Source organism: Cimex lectularius, unplaced genomic scaffold (genome assembly GCF_000648675.2).
Source record: "Cimex lectularius strain Harlan isolate CLEC.00 unplaced genomic scaffold, Clec_2.1 scaffold36, whole genome shotgun sequence".
NCBI classification, from domain to species: domain Eukaryota; kingdom Metazoa; phylum Arthropoda; class Insecta; order Hemiptera; family Cimicidae; genus Cimex; species Cimex lectularius.
Genome location: NW_019392648.1, coordinates 2214752 through 2228502, shown reverse-complemented (window position 1 = coordinate 2228502; position 13751 = coordinate 2214752). Strand labels below are relative to the sequence as shown.

General features: G+C 32.0%; 1 protein-coding gene across 4 annotated transcripts in view; it reads right to left on the bottom strand.

Moving 5' to 3' along the window:
* Positions 1–4410: 4410 nt before the first annotated feature.
* LOC106668476 (diacylglycerol kinase theta) overlaps positions 4411–13751 on the bottom strand; it is a 57973-nt gene continuing 48632 nt past the window's right edge. Inside the window, exons 4-19 of one of the 4 annotated variants that reach the window (XM_014397278.2) lie at positions 12802–13022; positions 12578–12734; positions 12376–12495; positions 12175–12309; positions 11986–12103; positions 11722–11909; positions 11443–11655; positions 11240–11374; positions 10725–10899; positions 10498–10646; positions 10247–10423; positions 8948–9080; positions 8709–8864; positions 8482–8638; positions 8307–8414; positions 4411–6576 (exon numbers count right to left, since the gene is read on the bottom strand). In XM_014397278.2, the coding sequence (XP_014252764.1) occupies positions 6430–6576; positions 8307–8414; positions 8482–8638; positions 8709–8864; positions 8948–9080; positions 10247–10423; positions 10498–10646; positions 10725–10899; positions 11240–11374; positions 11443–11655; positions 11722–11909; positions 11986–12103; positions 12175–12309; positions 12376–12495; positions 12578–12734; positions 12802–13022 (2489 nt within the window). In that variant the 3' untranslated portion in view covers positions 4411–6429. Of the gene's footprint in view, positions 6929–8306; positions 8415–8481; positions 8639–8708; positions 8865–8947; positions 9081–10246; positions 10424–10497; positions 10647–10724; positions 10900–11239; positions 11375–11442; positions 11656–11721; positions 11910–11985; positions 12104–12174; positions 12310–12375; positions 12496–12577; positions 12735–12801; positions 13023–13751 lie in introns of all 4 variants that reach the window. The other 3 variants (XM_014397279.2, XM_024230516.1, XM_014397280.2) reach the window with 3 other exon arrangements.

Here is a 13751-nt window from a genome sequence, read left to right as displayed (position 1 = left end):
CTTATAATAACGCTTAAACTTCAATTTCATCAGTGGGTAAAGTGAAATAAATAGAATTTATTATAAAAAGATTGAAACTTCTCAATTAGTGTAATGTTATTTACATTGTTAATGTATGTATTTGTTTAAGAAATAGACCCTGAGAATAGCAATTAAATCGCCGAAATGTTTACTCCTTCATCGCTGAGACCTTATGAAGATACCCTAAGTATAACAATTGAATTACTGCAGGGCAATAGAAACTCCAACTTTAATGTTGCATAAATTTGCATATTTGAATGACTGCAAATTTGAAACTTAAAATTTTATTCAGATTGGAGTTAATTTGCCAGGAACAATGATGTTAACAATCAGACCAATAGAATACTTTTGAACAATTGGCATATTTTTTTAGGGCCTTATTTCTAAAACTTCTGGGTGGTTTTTCTCGTTTTTGAAAAATTTTGTTTTTTGTAGTAATCGGGTTTTGGAAAAACCTCATTTGAAACACCAAAATAGTCAGTCTTAGTCCTCATTCATATTTTCAACCTAGTAAACCTAAAAAATGATAAAAATTGGAACTTAACACCTTTTGAAATAGCATGTTGAATTTTTCTTTTCAAAGCAAAATAGAAATTAGCGATGCACGAATTATACTACAAGAGAAATTAAAATGACATCCTTGACAAAAACTGTGGATTATCTGAATTGGAGAAAATAAATTAAATTTTAAATGAAAACAATAAAGGGAATCAATTAATGTTCCAGTTATGTAATTTTAATTTGTAAAAGTATGCTTCCATCACTGTTTTAAGGCTTATTTCAAGGTTCAAATATTTGTTAAATAATAAACACTGTCGTTTGCCAGAAACAACTTTGAAATGTAACTCATTATCAATTTTAATTCAAATCATCAACTTAATTAAATGTAATTAATTATTTTGTTCATTTTATATGATATGATTCTATGACAGATTTTGCTGTCCTATTTCCTTTCAAAATGAATATGTACTAGATCAAAAAGAAAATATGTACGTCTAGGTTTACCTAAGTTCAGAAGATGCTTTTGACATTCATGTTGCGCATTTTATTATTTTTAGTGCAAAAAAATATGGCATATTTGCCAAGTTTTTAGGGCATAAAATATTTCCTATTTGAGGATTCATTAGTGCATATTATATGGCATATTTGAGGATTTTTATTGCATGCAAATCGGGGCTCTAGTTATAATTATACATAAATTTATGAATTATTTACAATTAAATAACAAAAAATTAAAATAAATTAATACAATTTTAAATTTGCATTAAAATTGTTTAAATAATTGTAATAATGCAATATTTAAAATGATAAAAAATGTTTAAATTTACTTAAACTGTCATTAAGTATATTTGTTTTTGAAAGAGTTTAAAGTATTTTGTTGTTCTTGGTATAAAACTGAATTTACACAATGTGATGCAACTTGCTGTGATTGCCTTTCTATTGCTAATTTATTTAATATCAGTTTCAAACTGTTCATATAACTACTTATAAAAATAGAGTAACTTAATTCCTAATCACTTTGGAATGTTTTCTCACATGAATTCTCTAAATTGCTAAATTGTACATAATTGCTGATGGTATTCTACTATTTCTATGCTTTAGCATTTCTCCTGTGAAACATATTCAATTTTTTTGAATCACGGTGTATTTCCTTGTTTTTGGAAAATTGGATTTGTTATTCCTTTGTTTAAAAGAAAAAATAATGTAAGATGTAAAAATTCAGGGTAATTTGATATGCTGTGCACTTTCACAGATATTAAATTGTACCTACACAGAACCATAGATCAGTGAGTCCCAATTCTTCAAGGAATTTGATTATTAGGCCTGATTTTAGTGATTGTATTTTTTTATACGGTTCAAAACACTTCCTCCTACGAACAAAAGTAGCACCACAGTTTAATAGTAGGTGCTTTGTGTGCTCTGCTTCTTTGAATTGGTTGATACCAATCTTTCTTGGTCCATGCAATCCGCATTGCTTTGTTAAGAGTCCTGTAAGAATTCAGATCTCTTTCTGTTCTTTTCATGTATTTTATTTCATTTTTACCAAATCTCACCAGAGGGTTTTTGGATTCCATTGCTTTCTCTCTTCAGCCAGTCTTCTTTCCTTGCTGCTTGTTGATTGTATGGATTCCTATACCAGAAAAGGTGTGTTAAGACTTATAGTTATGTATCCGCCTCTCTGCCCCAGGTCCCAGTAGAGTGTAACAACGTTTTGCAAGTTGTTTAATTTAGTTTTGGAATTCAGCACCACCCTGGCTATCCATATGATACTATGTCCTTGTTTTTATTCCCTCTGTTCAAATTGAATTGAGTCCATCTTTCAGTAGTGTGGATTTCAACTGGAAAAATGCTTGTTTACTTGCACATGGGGACTGAGTATTTGCTTTTGCGGCCAAATACTCCTGCCTCTATACCTTCTTGTATTTAGATCCATTGGTGTACCAGCCAACAGTTTCTTGACTGAAGTTTTTTCTTTTTCCCACATTTTTTTTTTTTTTTTTGAGTTTGTCAGGAAGTTTGTTTAAATTAAAATATCAATATAAACAACAAGGTGTTGTATGTGAATTTACAAATTATTATACCCATGAAATTTAATTCCCTATCCCAGTTAGACAAGACATTTATAAAGGAATGGGCAATTTTTTACAAATGCTCCATAACTTGAGGCTTTTTTTTCCAATAATTTAAATTGGCAGTTGCTTGGCATTGTATGCACTGTTATTATTTTCATCTTCTTTCTTCCCTTGGGTTTCCTTTTTCATTTTTTGAATAATACAAATATCCATTGTACTTAATTATATTTCAGTTATTATTTAATATTATTGCAACTAATTTAAAATTATTTATCATGTAAATGTATTGTGATACATACCAAGAGGGTTCTATCTATGAGATAGCAAATGAATAAATAATCATTTCTTTTCATCAAATCTACCTCTTAAAATACAAATAGCACCAAGAATTAAAACCAGATAAACATTTATTTATTTTAGTTGATTTAAAACTGTTGATTTTTATAGAAGGAAATAAATCAGTGCAACATTTTGGTTATGTATTTACTTTTTCAGAGATTTAACGGGTAGAAAATTACGATACAAACATTTTCTTCAATTTTTTTAAATGATTCAACTTGTAATTTGACTTATTTTGCCAAACGAGTTGGAATCACTGGTACTCTACATAAGCAAAAGTATAAAATAAAAATTTGGTCCCATAGGTTCATGGGTGTCGGGTAAAATATTGCATAAGCATACAACATTTTAAAAACTTAAAGAATAGATAAGTGTTCTTTTTACTTACCTGCTATGAGCAAATTCATAACTAACTAATCATTCTCCAAATGATTTCATGTTCTTATATGTGGCATACGCCAGTGTCCAGAGTTAATTGGTACCACCATAAGCTGTAATTAACCTAATACTGATTTATTCAAAATTATTATTTTTTTACTTTGTCTATTTTTCTTACTCTAGTTTATCATTTAAAAAAATAAAAAATAAACTTGAAAATTTAAATCTGCATATTGTTGCATCGTTTGTTATGGGATAAAGATTCATAAAGTACTTTTAATGTATGTATATGTTTTGTTATAGGTTAATTGCAACATTAAGGAATAGTGACGATTTTGCGAAAGAATTCAAATAAACATTTGCATCTCAAATGAATAGTAGGGTAACAAATTTGCAAATTTGATTTCACAACAAACAAATTTTTAAAAAATCATTTTAATCTTTGATGGCCTTCTTATTTTACTACTACTATTTAAATAAATTGAACTTAGTTGTACAAGAACAGATGGAGGCTTTGCTTACGATGTCCGCATCAATTCCCCCTTATTTGCTTTTGTTAGAGAGGTGTCACATTTTAAACAATAAATATAACTTGATCGTTTCTGTCTTGTCTGGCTGGTTGTGTCAATGGTCGCTGAAGATGAGATGTTGAAACCTGTCTGACATAATTGCTCATCACCTGGCAGGTGTCAATAAGTTATCTTATTATAATTATATAGTTCAGTTAGTCCTTTATTTAATTTGTTTTTCTACTTAATTGGTTACAAATTAAAAAAAAACAAAAATTAGACTAATTGTGTATCATTTACTTCAAAGAAGTATACTTCAATTTTATATTGTAATTATAATCTTATATGAACCTTTGTTGAAATGTTTTGGTAGTTCATTTTATTATTTTAACACATCCAGGACAATTTTTTGATTTATTAGTTTATTGTAAGGTTTCTGATATGGCAAAACGGTAAAATATGATGGTGCAAAAATGCGAGGAAGTGCAAGCCATAAAGGTCAGAAATGACCAAGCTATAAATTAATTATTGAATTGCCTTTTGTGTAATATTGTTTGGGCATGGGAAAGGGCGATAAAAAATAATAAAAGTGCTTTCTTCAAGAGTCACATTTAATACTTTTCTATATACTCACAGTTTTATATCTATTTACCATCATGACATCATATACATATAATAATCAGAGATTTAGTAAAGGGTATAATGGATTTTAGAGATGCACTGTTGAGGTGGAACTTGACGATGTGTGTGAGTGACACACTTCGGGAAGTCAAGCCAGCCCCACTCAACCGTGTCATTTATTCAACGCTCTTACATGTTTATAATATTTTTTCTTGTACACAGCACATGGAAAAGATACCATAACATACAGAAAAAGATTGTATCGAGCGTTTTAATTTCTTTATATACTCTTGTTTAAATTTGTAAATACAATAGTGATACTAAGCAATAAAAATAGATTAGGTTTCACAAACCGACCAAATGTGTGTATCTCTCACAGATGAAATTGCCCCGGAGAAAGCAGTCTGTGAGTGACTGAGCCCCAAACACGCATGATCGGTTAGGAATTTCATGTTGAATTTCCACTTCCGGCAAGGATACTCAACATATGCCCTCATGACTCAAAAAATAGGACATAAGACATTTAGCAGGAAAGGTATTATGAACTACTTTGCAATCTTCTTGACTTAACGGTGCTTGTAGGCGGTTGACAGGGGGCCATAATCCTTTACAATATAACTTTACTTGAAAATTTCACATTTTAATTGAATCAATGTAATATAACTTATCTCATCTGACCCTTACTTGTCATCTTGTAAATGTATATGTTTATTAGTTCCCTTGGTGTCTCACATTTTCTACCAGCCAGCCGTTTTATCATCATAACAGATGTAAATGTCCATGTGAGCTGACATCTGTTATTTGATGCCTCACTCCAAAAATATATGTATATATACAAGGCGCACTTCTTATTTTATTTAGAGTAAACTGACCTCTTCCTTTTCTAATACACCGGGAATCACATATCTCTAACAATGTAGAATACATCGGTGACCCACACCTTGTCTTCCCCCTTACATCCGCTTACAAAGTCACCGAGCGACTCCTTTACTTTTCCATTAGAATCGACAGGCTTGCGTTTGTCGGTTTTACAATTTATTAACCTGTACAACTGTGTATAAAGCAAGTCGACTCCAATAGAAATGTTTTCCAACTCATCCGACTATAGTTGATTGCACATTCTTTTTTTGTACGTTTCTTTGATGTTTCATTTTTTTTTTTTTTTCAAATCATGATTTGTGTTTTATGACCATTGTTCTTTCTTTTTAACTTTCATTTTTGGTTAACATAAGCTTAAACAAACACATCTTAACAAACATAGTCTTCAAAACCAAATTAATTATCTAATAAATACTATAAAAAATATATTATATCTTCTAAATAGTACTAAATATACATAAAACAATTTTTCTTATATATAAAAAATCACAATCTTTTTTCTTTTTTAACACTCAGTAACATGACTAGAATAAAATATGTACTTTCAAATTTCATTATAACATATCATGAGGTATTTTTAATGTTTTATCTTTGGTCATGGCAGACATAACAGGTCACAACAATGAGTGCATCGCACGAATTATATTCTGACCACAATTTTGTTTAACATAATTGTGCTGGAGACTATGAAAATATTTATTTTGCCGCAGGCAAAAAACACCTTTTTGGGCCAGAAATGTCTTTGTTTAGTCATTGAAGATTATAGTATACAACAAGGGTAAAAACAACCTTATTTTGTTGTAATAAGTTCATTGTAATTACAGTGCCCACAGTTATTCTTCTATTTCATTATATAATAAAACATTTTAACCTCCGTTTTAAAATAACAAGTTTCAATAAAATTTAATATCAAAGAGAAAGGATGAAGTCCATTCCAAAGTCCTTGATGTTTTAATTTAAACCCAAACCCAACACATTAGGTTTATTATAAGTTTTACTATAACGTTGTTACTTAAAAATTTAGACACATGAAAAGGCAACTTGATATAATAAAATACACACATTGTACTATTATTAAAATTAATGTATGTATTGGTGTGATAAGGTTTTTAGAACTCATTGTGGTTGAGGGAGTCCGGCTGTTCTGCGACGACTGGAATGCTAATGGTAGCACTGCTGCTCCCTGTAGCCTGGGCCATAAATGGTTCTGTATTTCGCCTCTTCATTTTCCCTTTCATCTTCTTCAGCATCGTTGCCTACCATCGGTCACACCTCAGTAAAATACTCCCCAAAAAGGATACAATAATAGCGGGGATGGAATATTATGAACAAGTGCAAAAAGAGGGAATTTACAGGAAGCTTAGTTTAAATTTTCCTTCCTCGTGGTTTAAATGAACAAATGAATAAAATGTGAAACATCGAGAAAATGAACAATAGATAAGTCCAAATGAAAATGAAATACTGGACAAAGGTAGGTTTTTAAAAAGTGGAGGTCCAAGGTTACGGGAGATCTTACTCGTTTGAGCTCTTTGCGCCTTCTGGATTAGCAGATACAATGTTAGGTTCTGTGTTCCGCCTCTTCATTTTTATTTTCTTCAGCATAGTCGCCTGTGAGGGCCCCGTTCACAGTTAGCGGAAACCATTTTAATATGTAAAGTTTAAGTTATAGCTTAGAAACAAAGCTATTGGCTAAAAAATGTTTAAAGGCTGCTTGATTCAGTGCTTGGATTTAAATATACAGGGTGCCTACAAATCCCAAAAACTAAAACAAAACTAAAGCTCTTTAACTACTCTGAAGATCAACTATTTCCCTTTCAAATTAAACTAATCTTTCAAATCTTTAGTTTAATTCAAACTTTTATTTAGTTGTACGTTTTATTTTTCATCAAACGAATTTCCAAAATTCGTTTAAGACCTTCGTCTCAGCAAAGTTGAGGACAAACCCATAAGGTTCATGCTGTTAAATGCATTCACATGCAGTCAGTCCATTTTTACAGGCAGAAATTTGTGTATTTCTCTGCCACTGGTCAATCAAAATCATTTAAGATCTCAACGTATCTTTTCATAGTATCTTTGTGAAGAAGAAAAAAAAAAGGATTATTCTATCAAATTGGCCTTAAAATTTTTCACATTACGACACATGCCCATGGACGTGTGATAAAGTAAAGCAACAGTCTTTGAGACATGCTTCAGATAGACAAGATTTTCAATGTCTCTTTTTGGTCAAATAGTCAAAAATTGATCTTTTTCACATTCTTTTTCATCAAAACTCAAACACACATCACTAATGTTATTAATTTCAGTCTGGACTGGAGAAGGCAAATTGGATATGATGCTACTCTAAGAAAATAAATATATATAATATAAATTATAGCCTACTTAGTTCTTTTCAATTTTATTGATCCTTTAATTGTTTTAAATTCTTGCTTTAAGATTCATACTTTAATTTTTTGTTATACAAAATTATATATCAACTTGTAAAGCGTAAAATAATTACTAATTTTACTAGTTTAATAGAAAAAAAGCACTCAATGTTGAATTAGTTAATATCTAATAAAAAGCAAATTCTAATAGAAATTAATAACGCATAAGACCTGTGGACACCCTGCTATAGTTTAATACAAGTGAATAATTAAGTAGCATTTTAAATCAGATTCATGCACATTCTGGGTTCTGCTGAACCTGTGAGCCCGAAGGTGGTTTCTGTTTTTTTCTTTTTTTTTTCCTTTAATTTTTTCTTATTTTATTATGTATAAAGGTCATGCTATGGAATGAGGAATAAAAGGAAAATAAATAAAAAATTATGGAAGCTCTGATGCGCTGCATAGGACATGCATAACTGATGTATATATCTTAACGAAAAAGTCAAGAAAGTGGTATTGGTCAGGTAGGAAAAATTTTAAAACTTCAATCATTAAAAGTAGAGCATATTTCAATTATTAAATCTCTCAATTGTATGTATTTTTGTACAAAAATGTATTCTCACCTTTACAGCAGATTTGAGCACAACAACCTCGCATGGAGCCTGGACCCATGGTTCACCATCCACCTGAACCGGCATGTCGGAATGTATGTGAATTTTAATGTGACCACCCTGGAAAATAAAAATAATAAAGAGAAAAGTTCATATGAGGACGATTAAAATAAATGACGAGAGTCACCTGTGCTATCCTTATTGCAGATCTGAGACCAGACTGAATTTGTCCCAAGTGAACAACCCCTGTTACTCCAACCACTTCCAACATGCCGTCCCAATGGTTTGGTTTTTGGAATTGATCTTCCTTTTCTAAGCCCCATGGATTTGCTCCCGAACCCCAGCTGTTAAAAAGGCAAGGTTGAAAATATAAATAAATAATTACGGATGTGAAACAATAAAAGAAAATTTTACCTTAAAATGTTTAGTATAATAATGCCTTCAACAGGCGGGAGGTCAACTAGTTTTCCATCGACTTCCAGTTTCACTTCCCTGTGCAGATCCTTGCATAATTTTCGCCCGACGATTTTGCGAAGACCCATTTTCACATAGACACCCTTGTTGTGGAGTCTGTAAAAATAAAATTAAAAAAAATAAAAAAAGCATTATTAAAACGTAAATGGAGATATATAGCACTTTGAATGATACATTACCTGCTATTGAACTTGTTTGGATTCTCTTCTCTGGCATTGTGGAAATCTAAACATAGATCTGCATCAATCCCTATACCAAAGTAGTTGTTCATGACCATAACTGTCGATACTTCCTCGCTTGTTGACCCTGTACCTAAGAACACATTAGCATTGCACAGTGATAAAACCCCAAATCCCCAAAAGCCCAGATTTTGTACTAAGAAAATAAAAAGATTTAAAATAAAAAGATTTTAAAAAAAATTTAATTTTTTTTTACATTTAATCTTTATTTTAGAAAGTTTTTAAAGGAGAAGTGTCAATTTAATATACAGTGCTTTCTAAAACTACTAATTTTCTAATATTTAGACACAAATTTAAGCATGTTAATTTTTAAAAAAATATAACAAAATAAAATTGAAAGTGTACTACCTGTGCTATTCAGTTGATTTACCAGCAAAAATTATAAGTTACGTGTACAAACCTAAAATCTAGGCTCTGGAATGTTCATTAAAAACAAAAAATTTCCATTAAAAAAAACCTACCTGTTACTCTTAAAAATCTCAAATTTAGGCACTTATTTTTGCCATTACAGAAATTTCCAATTATCCATCAAGGGAATAAGTTCTGTCGGGCATAAAGAAGTAATAACAAAAAACACCTTAGAAAACATAAATCAAGTTAATAACAATTTTTTTCTTCACTTTTTCTGGTAGCAGTTGACAAATGCAAAATGACTGGCTAAATTGTGCATTTTTTAAAATCTTATTTATCATGAAAAAATATTGAGCTTTAATTAAAATTACAAAATTGATGCTGCAGCAACATAAAATCTTTTCATAATCTTGCTGAGAATAGGTTGACAATGATTATTGAGTCCAACCATGAGCAAAATTAATTATTATAAATATAGACAAATTGTAAATTTTTGTTAATTTGTTCAGAGATTATCTTGTTGCTTCAATAATTTAAGAAATACCTGTATATTTTCAAAATTAACAGTATAAGAATTACACAATGAATTAAATCTACATGAATTATGAACTTCCAGCAGCATAACTACAATACAAAATAAGAAAGGATGTGTAATGATCACATAAGGTACAATATTACATACAAGCACTTTAGCTCAATTACAAAATAAGTTCAGAAAAGAAAACATTTGCTATTAATATATAAAGGATTGAGTGCTATTACAGAAAGTGTTTTATGTGAGCAAAGGTTTTAAACTATCTATGAGGATGTACAGTGATTAAAGCTGTACTACTGTCATTTTAAATGGGTGGGAAATTGATTATAAAATCTTTTAATTTTAAAACTGACCTGTTGAATTTGAAATCTGTTGAGTCTTATCTTCGCTTTTATCCTCTGGATGAAAGATTACAGTCCATCTATCAAGTCGGATTTCTTCAGCGTCTATAACATCCCTGAGGAGGTTTATAGGATCCTCGCCTCCGGTGAAGCCTGGCCCCCATCTCAACACTCGAGCGAGATCGTTCCCTGAAATAATGTTTTTTTTAATATATAATTCGCGTAATACAAATTTTCAAATTAAAATTCTATTTTTAACTTACCTGTGCCTAATGGTACGATTGCACAAGGTGGACTGCTGCATTCGCTATCTTGTCCAACATTATCAAGACATTGAAGGACCCACCCGATTGTCCCGTCTCCTCCACAAACTAAGATTTTGTAATCTTTGATGTGGCGAAAAACGTACAGTCTAATAACAAAAAGAGCCAATGTAATTTTATTGTTAATTTAAAACAAAATTATATTTTTCTTTCTTTTTTTTACTTACCCAGGGAGGGGACCTCCATTGTCCAGATCGAATACTTGATAAGGGTTGAGAAGTTTACGAAAACTCGTAATCAACTCCAACCCTTGGCAGCCACCTGACTTAACGTTGACAAATACCAAGAGCGGTTGAACTCCTACAGGCACCATGCTTGGTTCGATGTTTGGAAGAAGCATAACTAAATTAAGAAATGTCAATATACAATTATTACCAACGGAAACAAACTGGGTTATCATTATTGTGCAACAATTAACAATGCCACAATATAAATTCAAAAAGAAAAGTAAAATGATTTAAATTATCAAATCAATAACTTTTATTAGAGTATAATTTTTTAAAATATTAATAGTGGCATAATCATAGTATTTCTTGCTTCATGAACTGATCACAGAGAACAATAGTGAACATAACTGGCATGAGACTTAAATACTAAATAGAAACTTTATAAAAAAAAGTGCTGGGAGTGCTTCATCATTTGGATTAATCTTTTATAGAATATAAAATAAGTTTAATATTACCTAACAGTTGTTTTTCTTCGTGAGAAGATTCTCTAAGTGTATACAATGCTTTCACAGCCTTTTTAGCATCTTCATAGACGATTACCATTGATCCGTATTCATAATAAATTGGACCAATAGAGGAAAACTTATTTTCTGTAAATGAAAAGTACAGATTAAACAAATTCAATCAAAATTTTGTCTACACGATATAAAAGATATACCTCTTCCAAGGAATTCAGTTAGAATGGTCTCGTAGTTTTTCTGTGCAAGATATTGCGGGAGGTTGCCAACAAATAAAGCCAAATTTGGGCCATGCGGGTCTTCTTTCATTTGCAGGTAGAACCGCATGAGTTCCATCTGACGGATCGAATCTGTACCTAAGGCTTTCATTATGTCCCATGGCTTTTCATCTGTTGCCAATACTCTTTCTGAAACTAAAAATTAACCAAAAGAATTAATAAAAATAAATATGTCATCATATAGTGTTATGATATACAAACCTCCTCGATCTAACAAAATTTCGCTCAGTCTAAAGTCATCAGGATTAAGATTCACTAATCCAAACTTAATAAGTGCTTCACGGATTAAATCGGTTATTGTTGTACTTGCAGTTACTTGAATTGTGCAAAAAGGTTGGCTTACTTGAAGTTTTCCTGGATATACTCTTACCTCTCCACATTCACTATCCCTGTAAGAACAGAAAGTTCAGTAAAAACGTTTTATTTTTTAACTTTTAACATAAAAAAAAAGAATAAAGAAATTACTTAAAACGAAGGAAGACTGCAGGCCTTTTTCCTTCTCTCCTTGTTAAACTCTGGATAGGACTAGGGTCTAACAATGGAATTTCGTAGTTTGCATAAAGATCCGTCAAGAAAAAATTTGCTGTAAAATAAACAGCAAAACAGTAGATTTAGTTTTTAAGACAATTTAACAAATGGATTATTAATACTTACAAGAATCTTTAGTGATGTGGAATGCTCTAAGAGCTTGGGTAAGGACATGCTCAGTACTAGCAAGTCGTGACACTGTAATCGTTCTAAATATTCTTCGTCTAACTGAATTGTTCCCATCATAAACTTTGATTACTTCTGAACAATTATTTTCATGAGTACAAAGGTAAATTAACCAACGGAGGACAAGAAATGAAAGGTCACCTTCATCACGATCTTCTTTCTCTTTTCTTTCCCTAGGGTGTACACATTCTTCGTTGTCCTGATATCTACTGTCACCACTGCTAAATTCTTCGGAGATACTTCGTGCTATAAGCAATTCATCTGAATTTAAATTCATGACCTGATGGCCCTTTCCTACAATTTTTACAAGCATGCAGACTAGATCTGAAAAATGAAAACTTACGAGACATCGCCTCCTTTCTTCTGACTTGGACCCCGATTATAGCCTCCATCGGAACTTCGGTGCGTGGTATGCTAACAGCATGCGGTGGAAGATATATTGGCTCAAGATTGCCAAATTGGCACTCACTCGGAAGATTTCTCCGGCACCCGGCATGAGACTAAGAACATCCGACATTCAGAATCATGCTGTAAACATTACTGAACCGAGTTCGCTACAATACTCACTGTGATGCCGCACCATTCACACCTGAAGCCGGAAAGACATTCGAGTGAACCACACTGTTTCTTGCAGACAACACACTTTGAGTTTGGAGGCAAGTTTCCCTCACGCCAGTGGTGTTCATGGTGTACAAGAGAGAGCTCTTTACCAGGAAGGTAGGTGGCATTTTCCTTACAATCAGCGACTGCAAAATCTTGGCACTCAGGATGGACAAAGTACTCACAAACTGAAAAAAAAAAAAAAAAAAAAAAAACAATTAGATCACAACCACAGCAAATAAGATGATGTCTAGTTATCAGGGTTCAATGAGGACAACACAAACACGGATCCATTAGACAATGGATTAACAAATTTACAATTTATGGCCTAATATTCAGCCACCTTATTTATGATTAAATGACTTATATCAACCAACCACAAAGACATCGGAACTTTATATTTTTTATTCGGGATATGAGCAGGTATGCTAGGAACATCAATAAGATGAATTATCCGCATTGAGCTAAACCAACCATAAGTCCTCTACTCAATGGGAATGTAGCCCAGATTGTAGGCACGTGAAAAAGCCTACCAAAGGACCAACGCAGAAAGTAACAGCAGAACTACTAAATCTAGGATGTGCTAGGACTATAATAAAATTTGGAATGCTAACTGAATACTGCAGACTCCGGAGGCATATTTACAGACTCAGAGTGGCAGAAACAAGCCTGTGCAGATACTGCCAAGAAGAAGGAGAAACAGCGGATCACGTCCTCTGTTGGTGCTGAGATTGTTAATCATGGGAGAGGAAAAGCCAGCGCTTGATGGATACTCATGGGAGCCCTTGAAAAAGCTTTGTTGTCTGGTAAAAAGCCTCAAGCATAATGAGGAGCTCTAGATAAAAAATGGAGATGCACAATAGACTAATACAGGCCATGGTGCACAGATCATAAAGTGGCCAGCTCCAATCTAATCT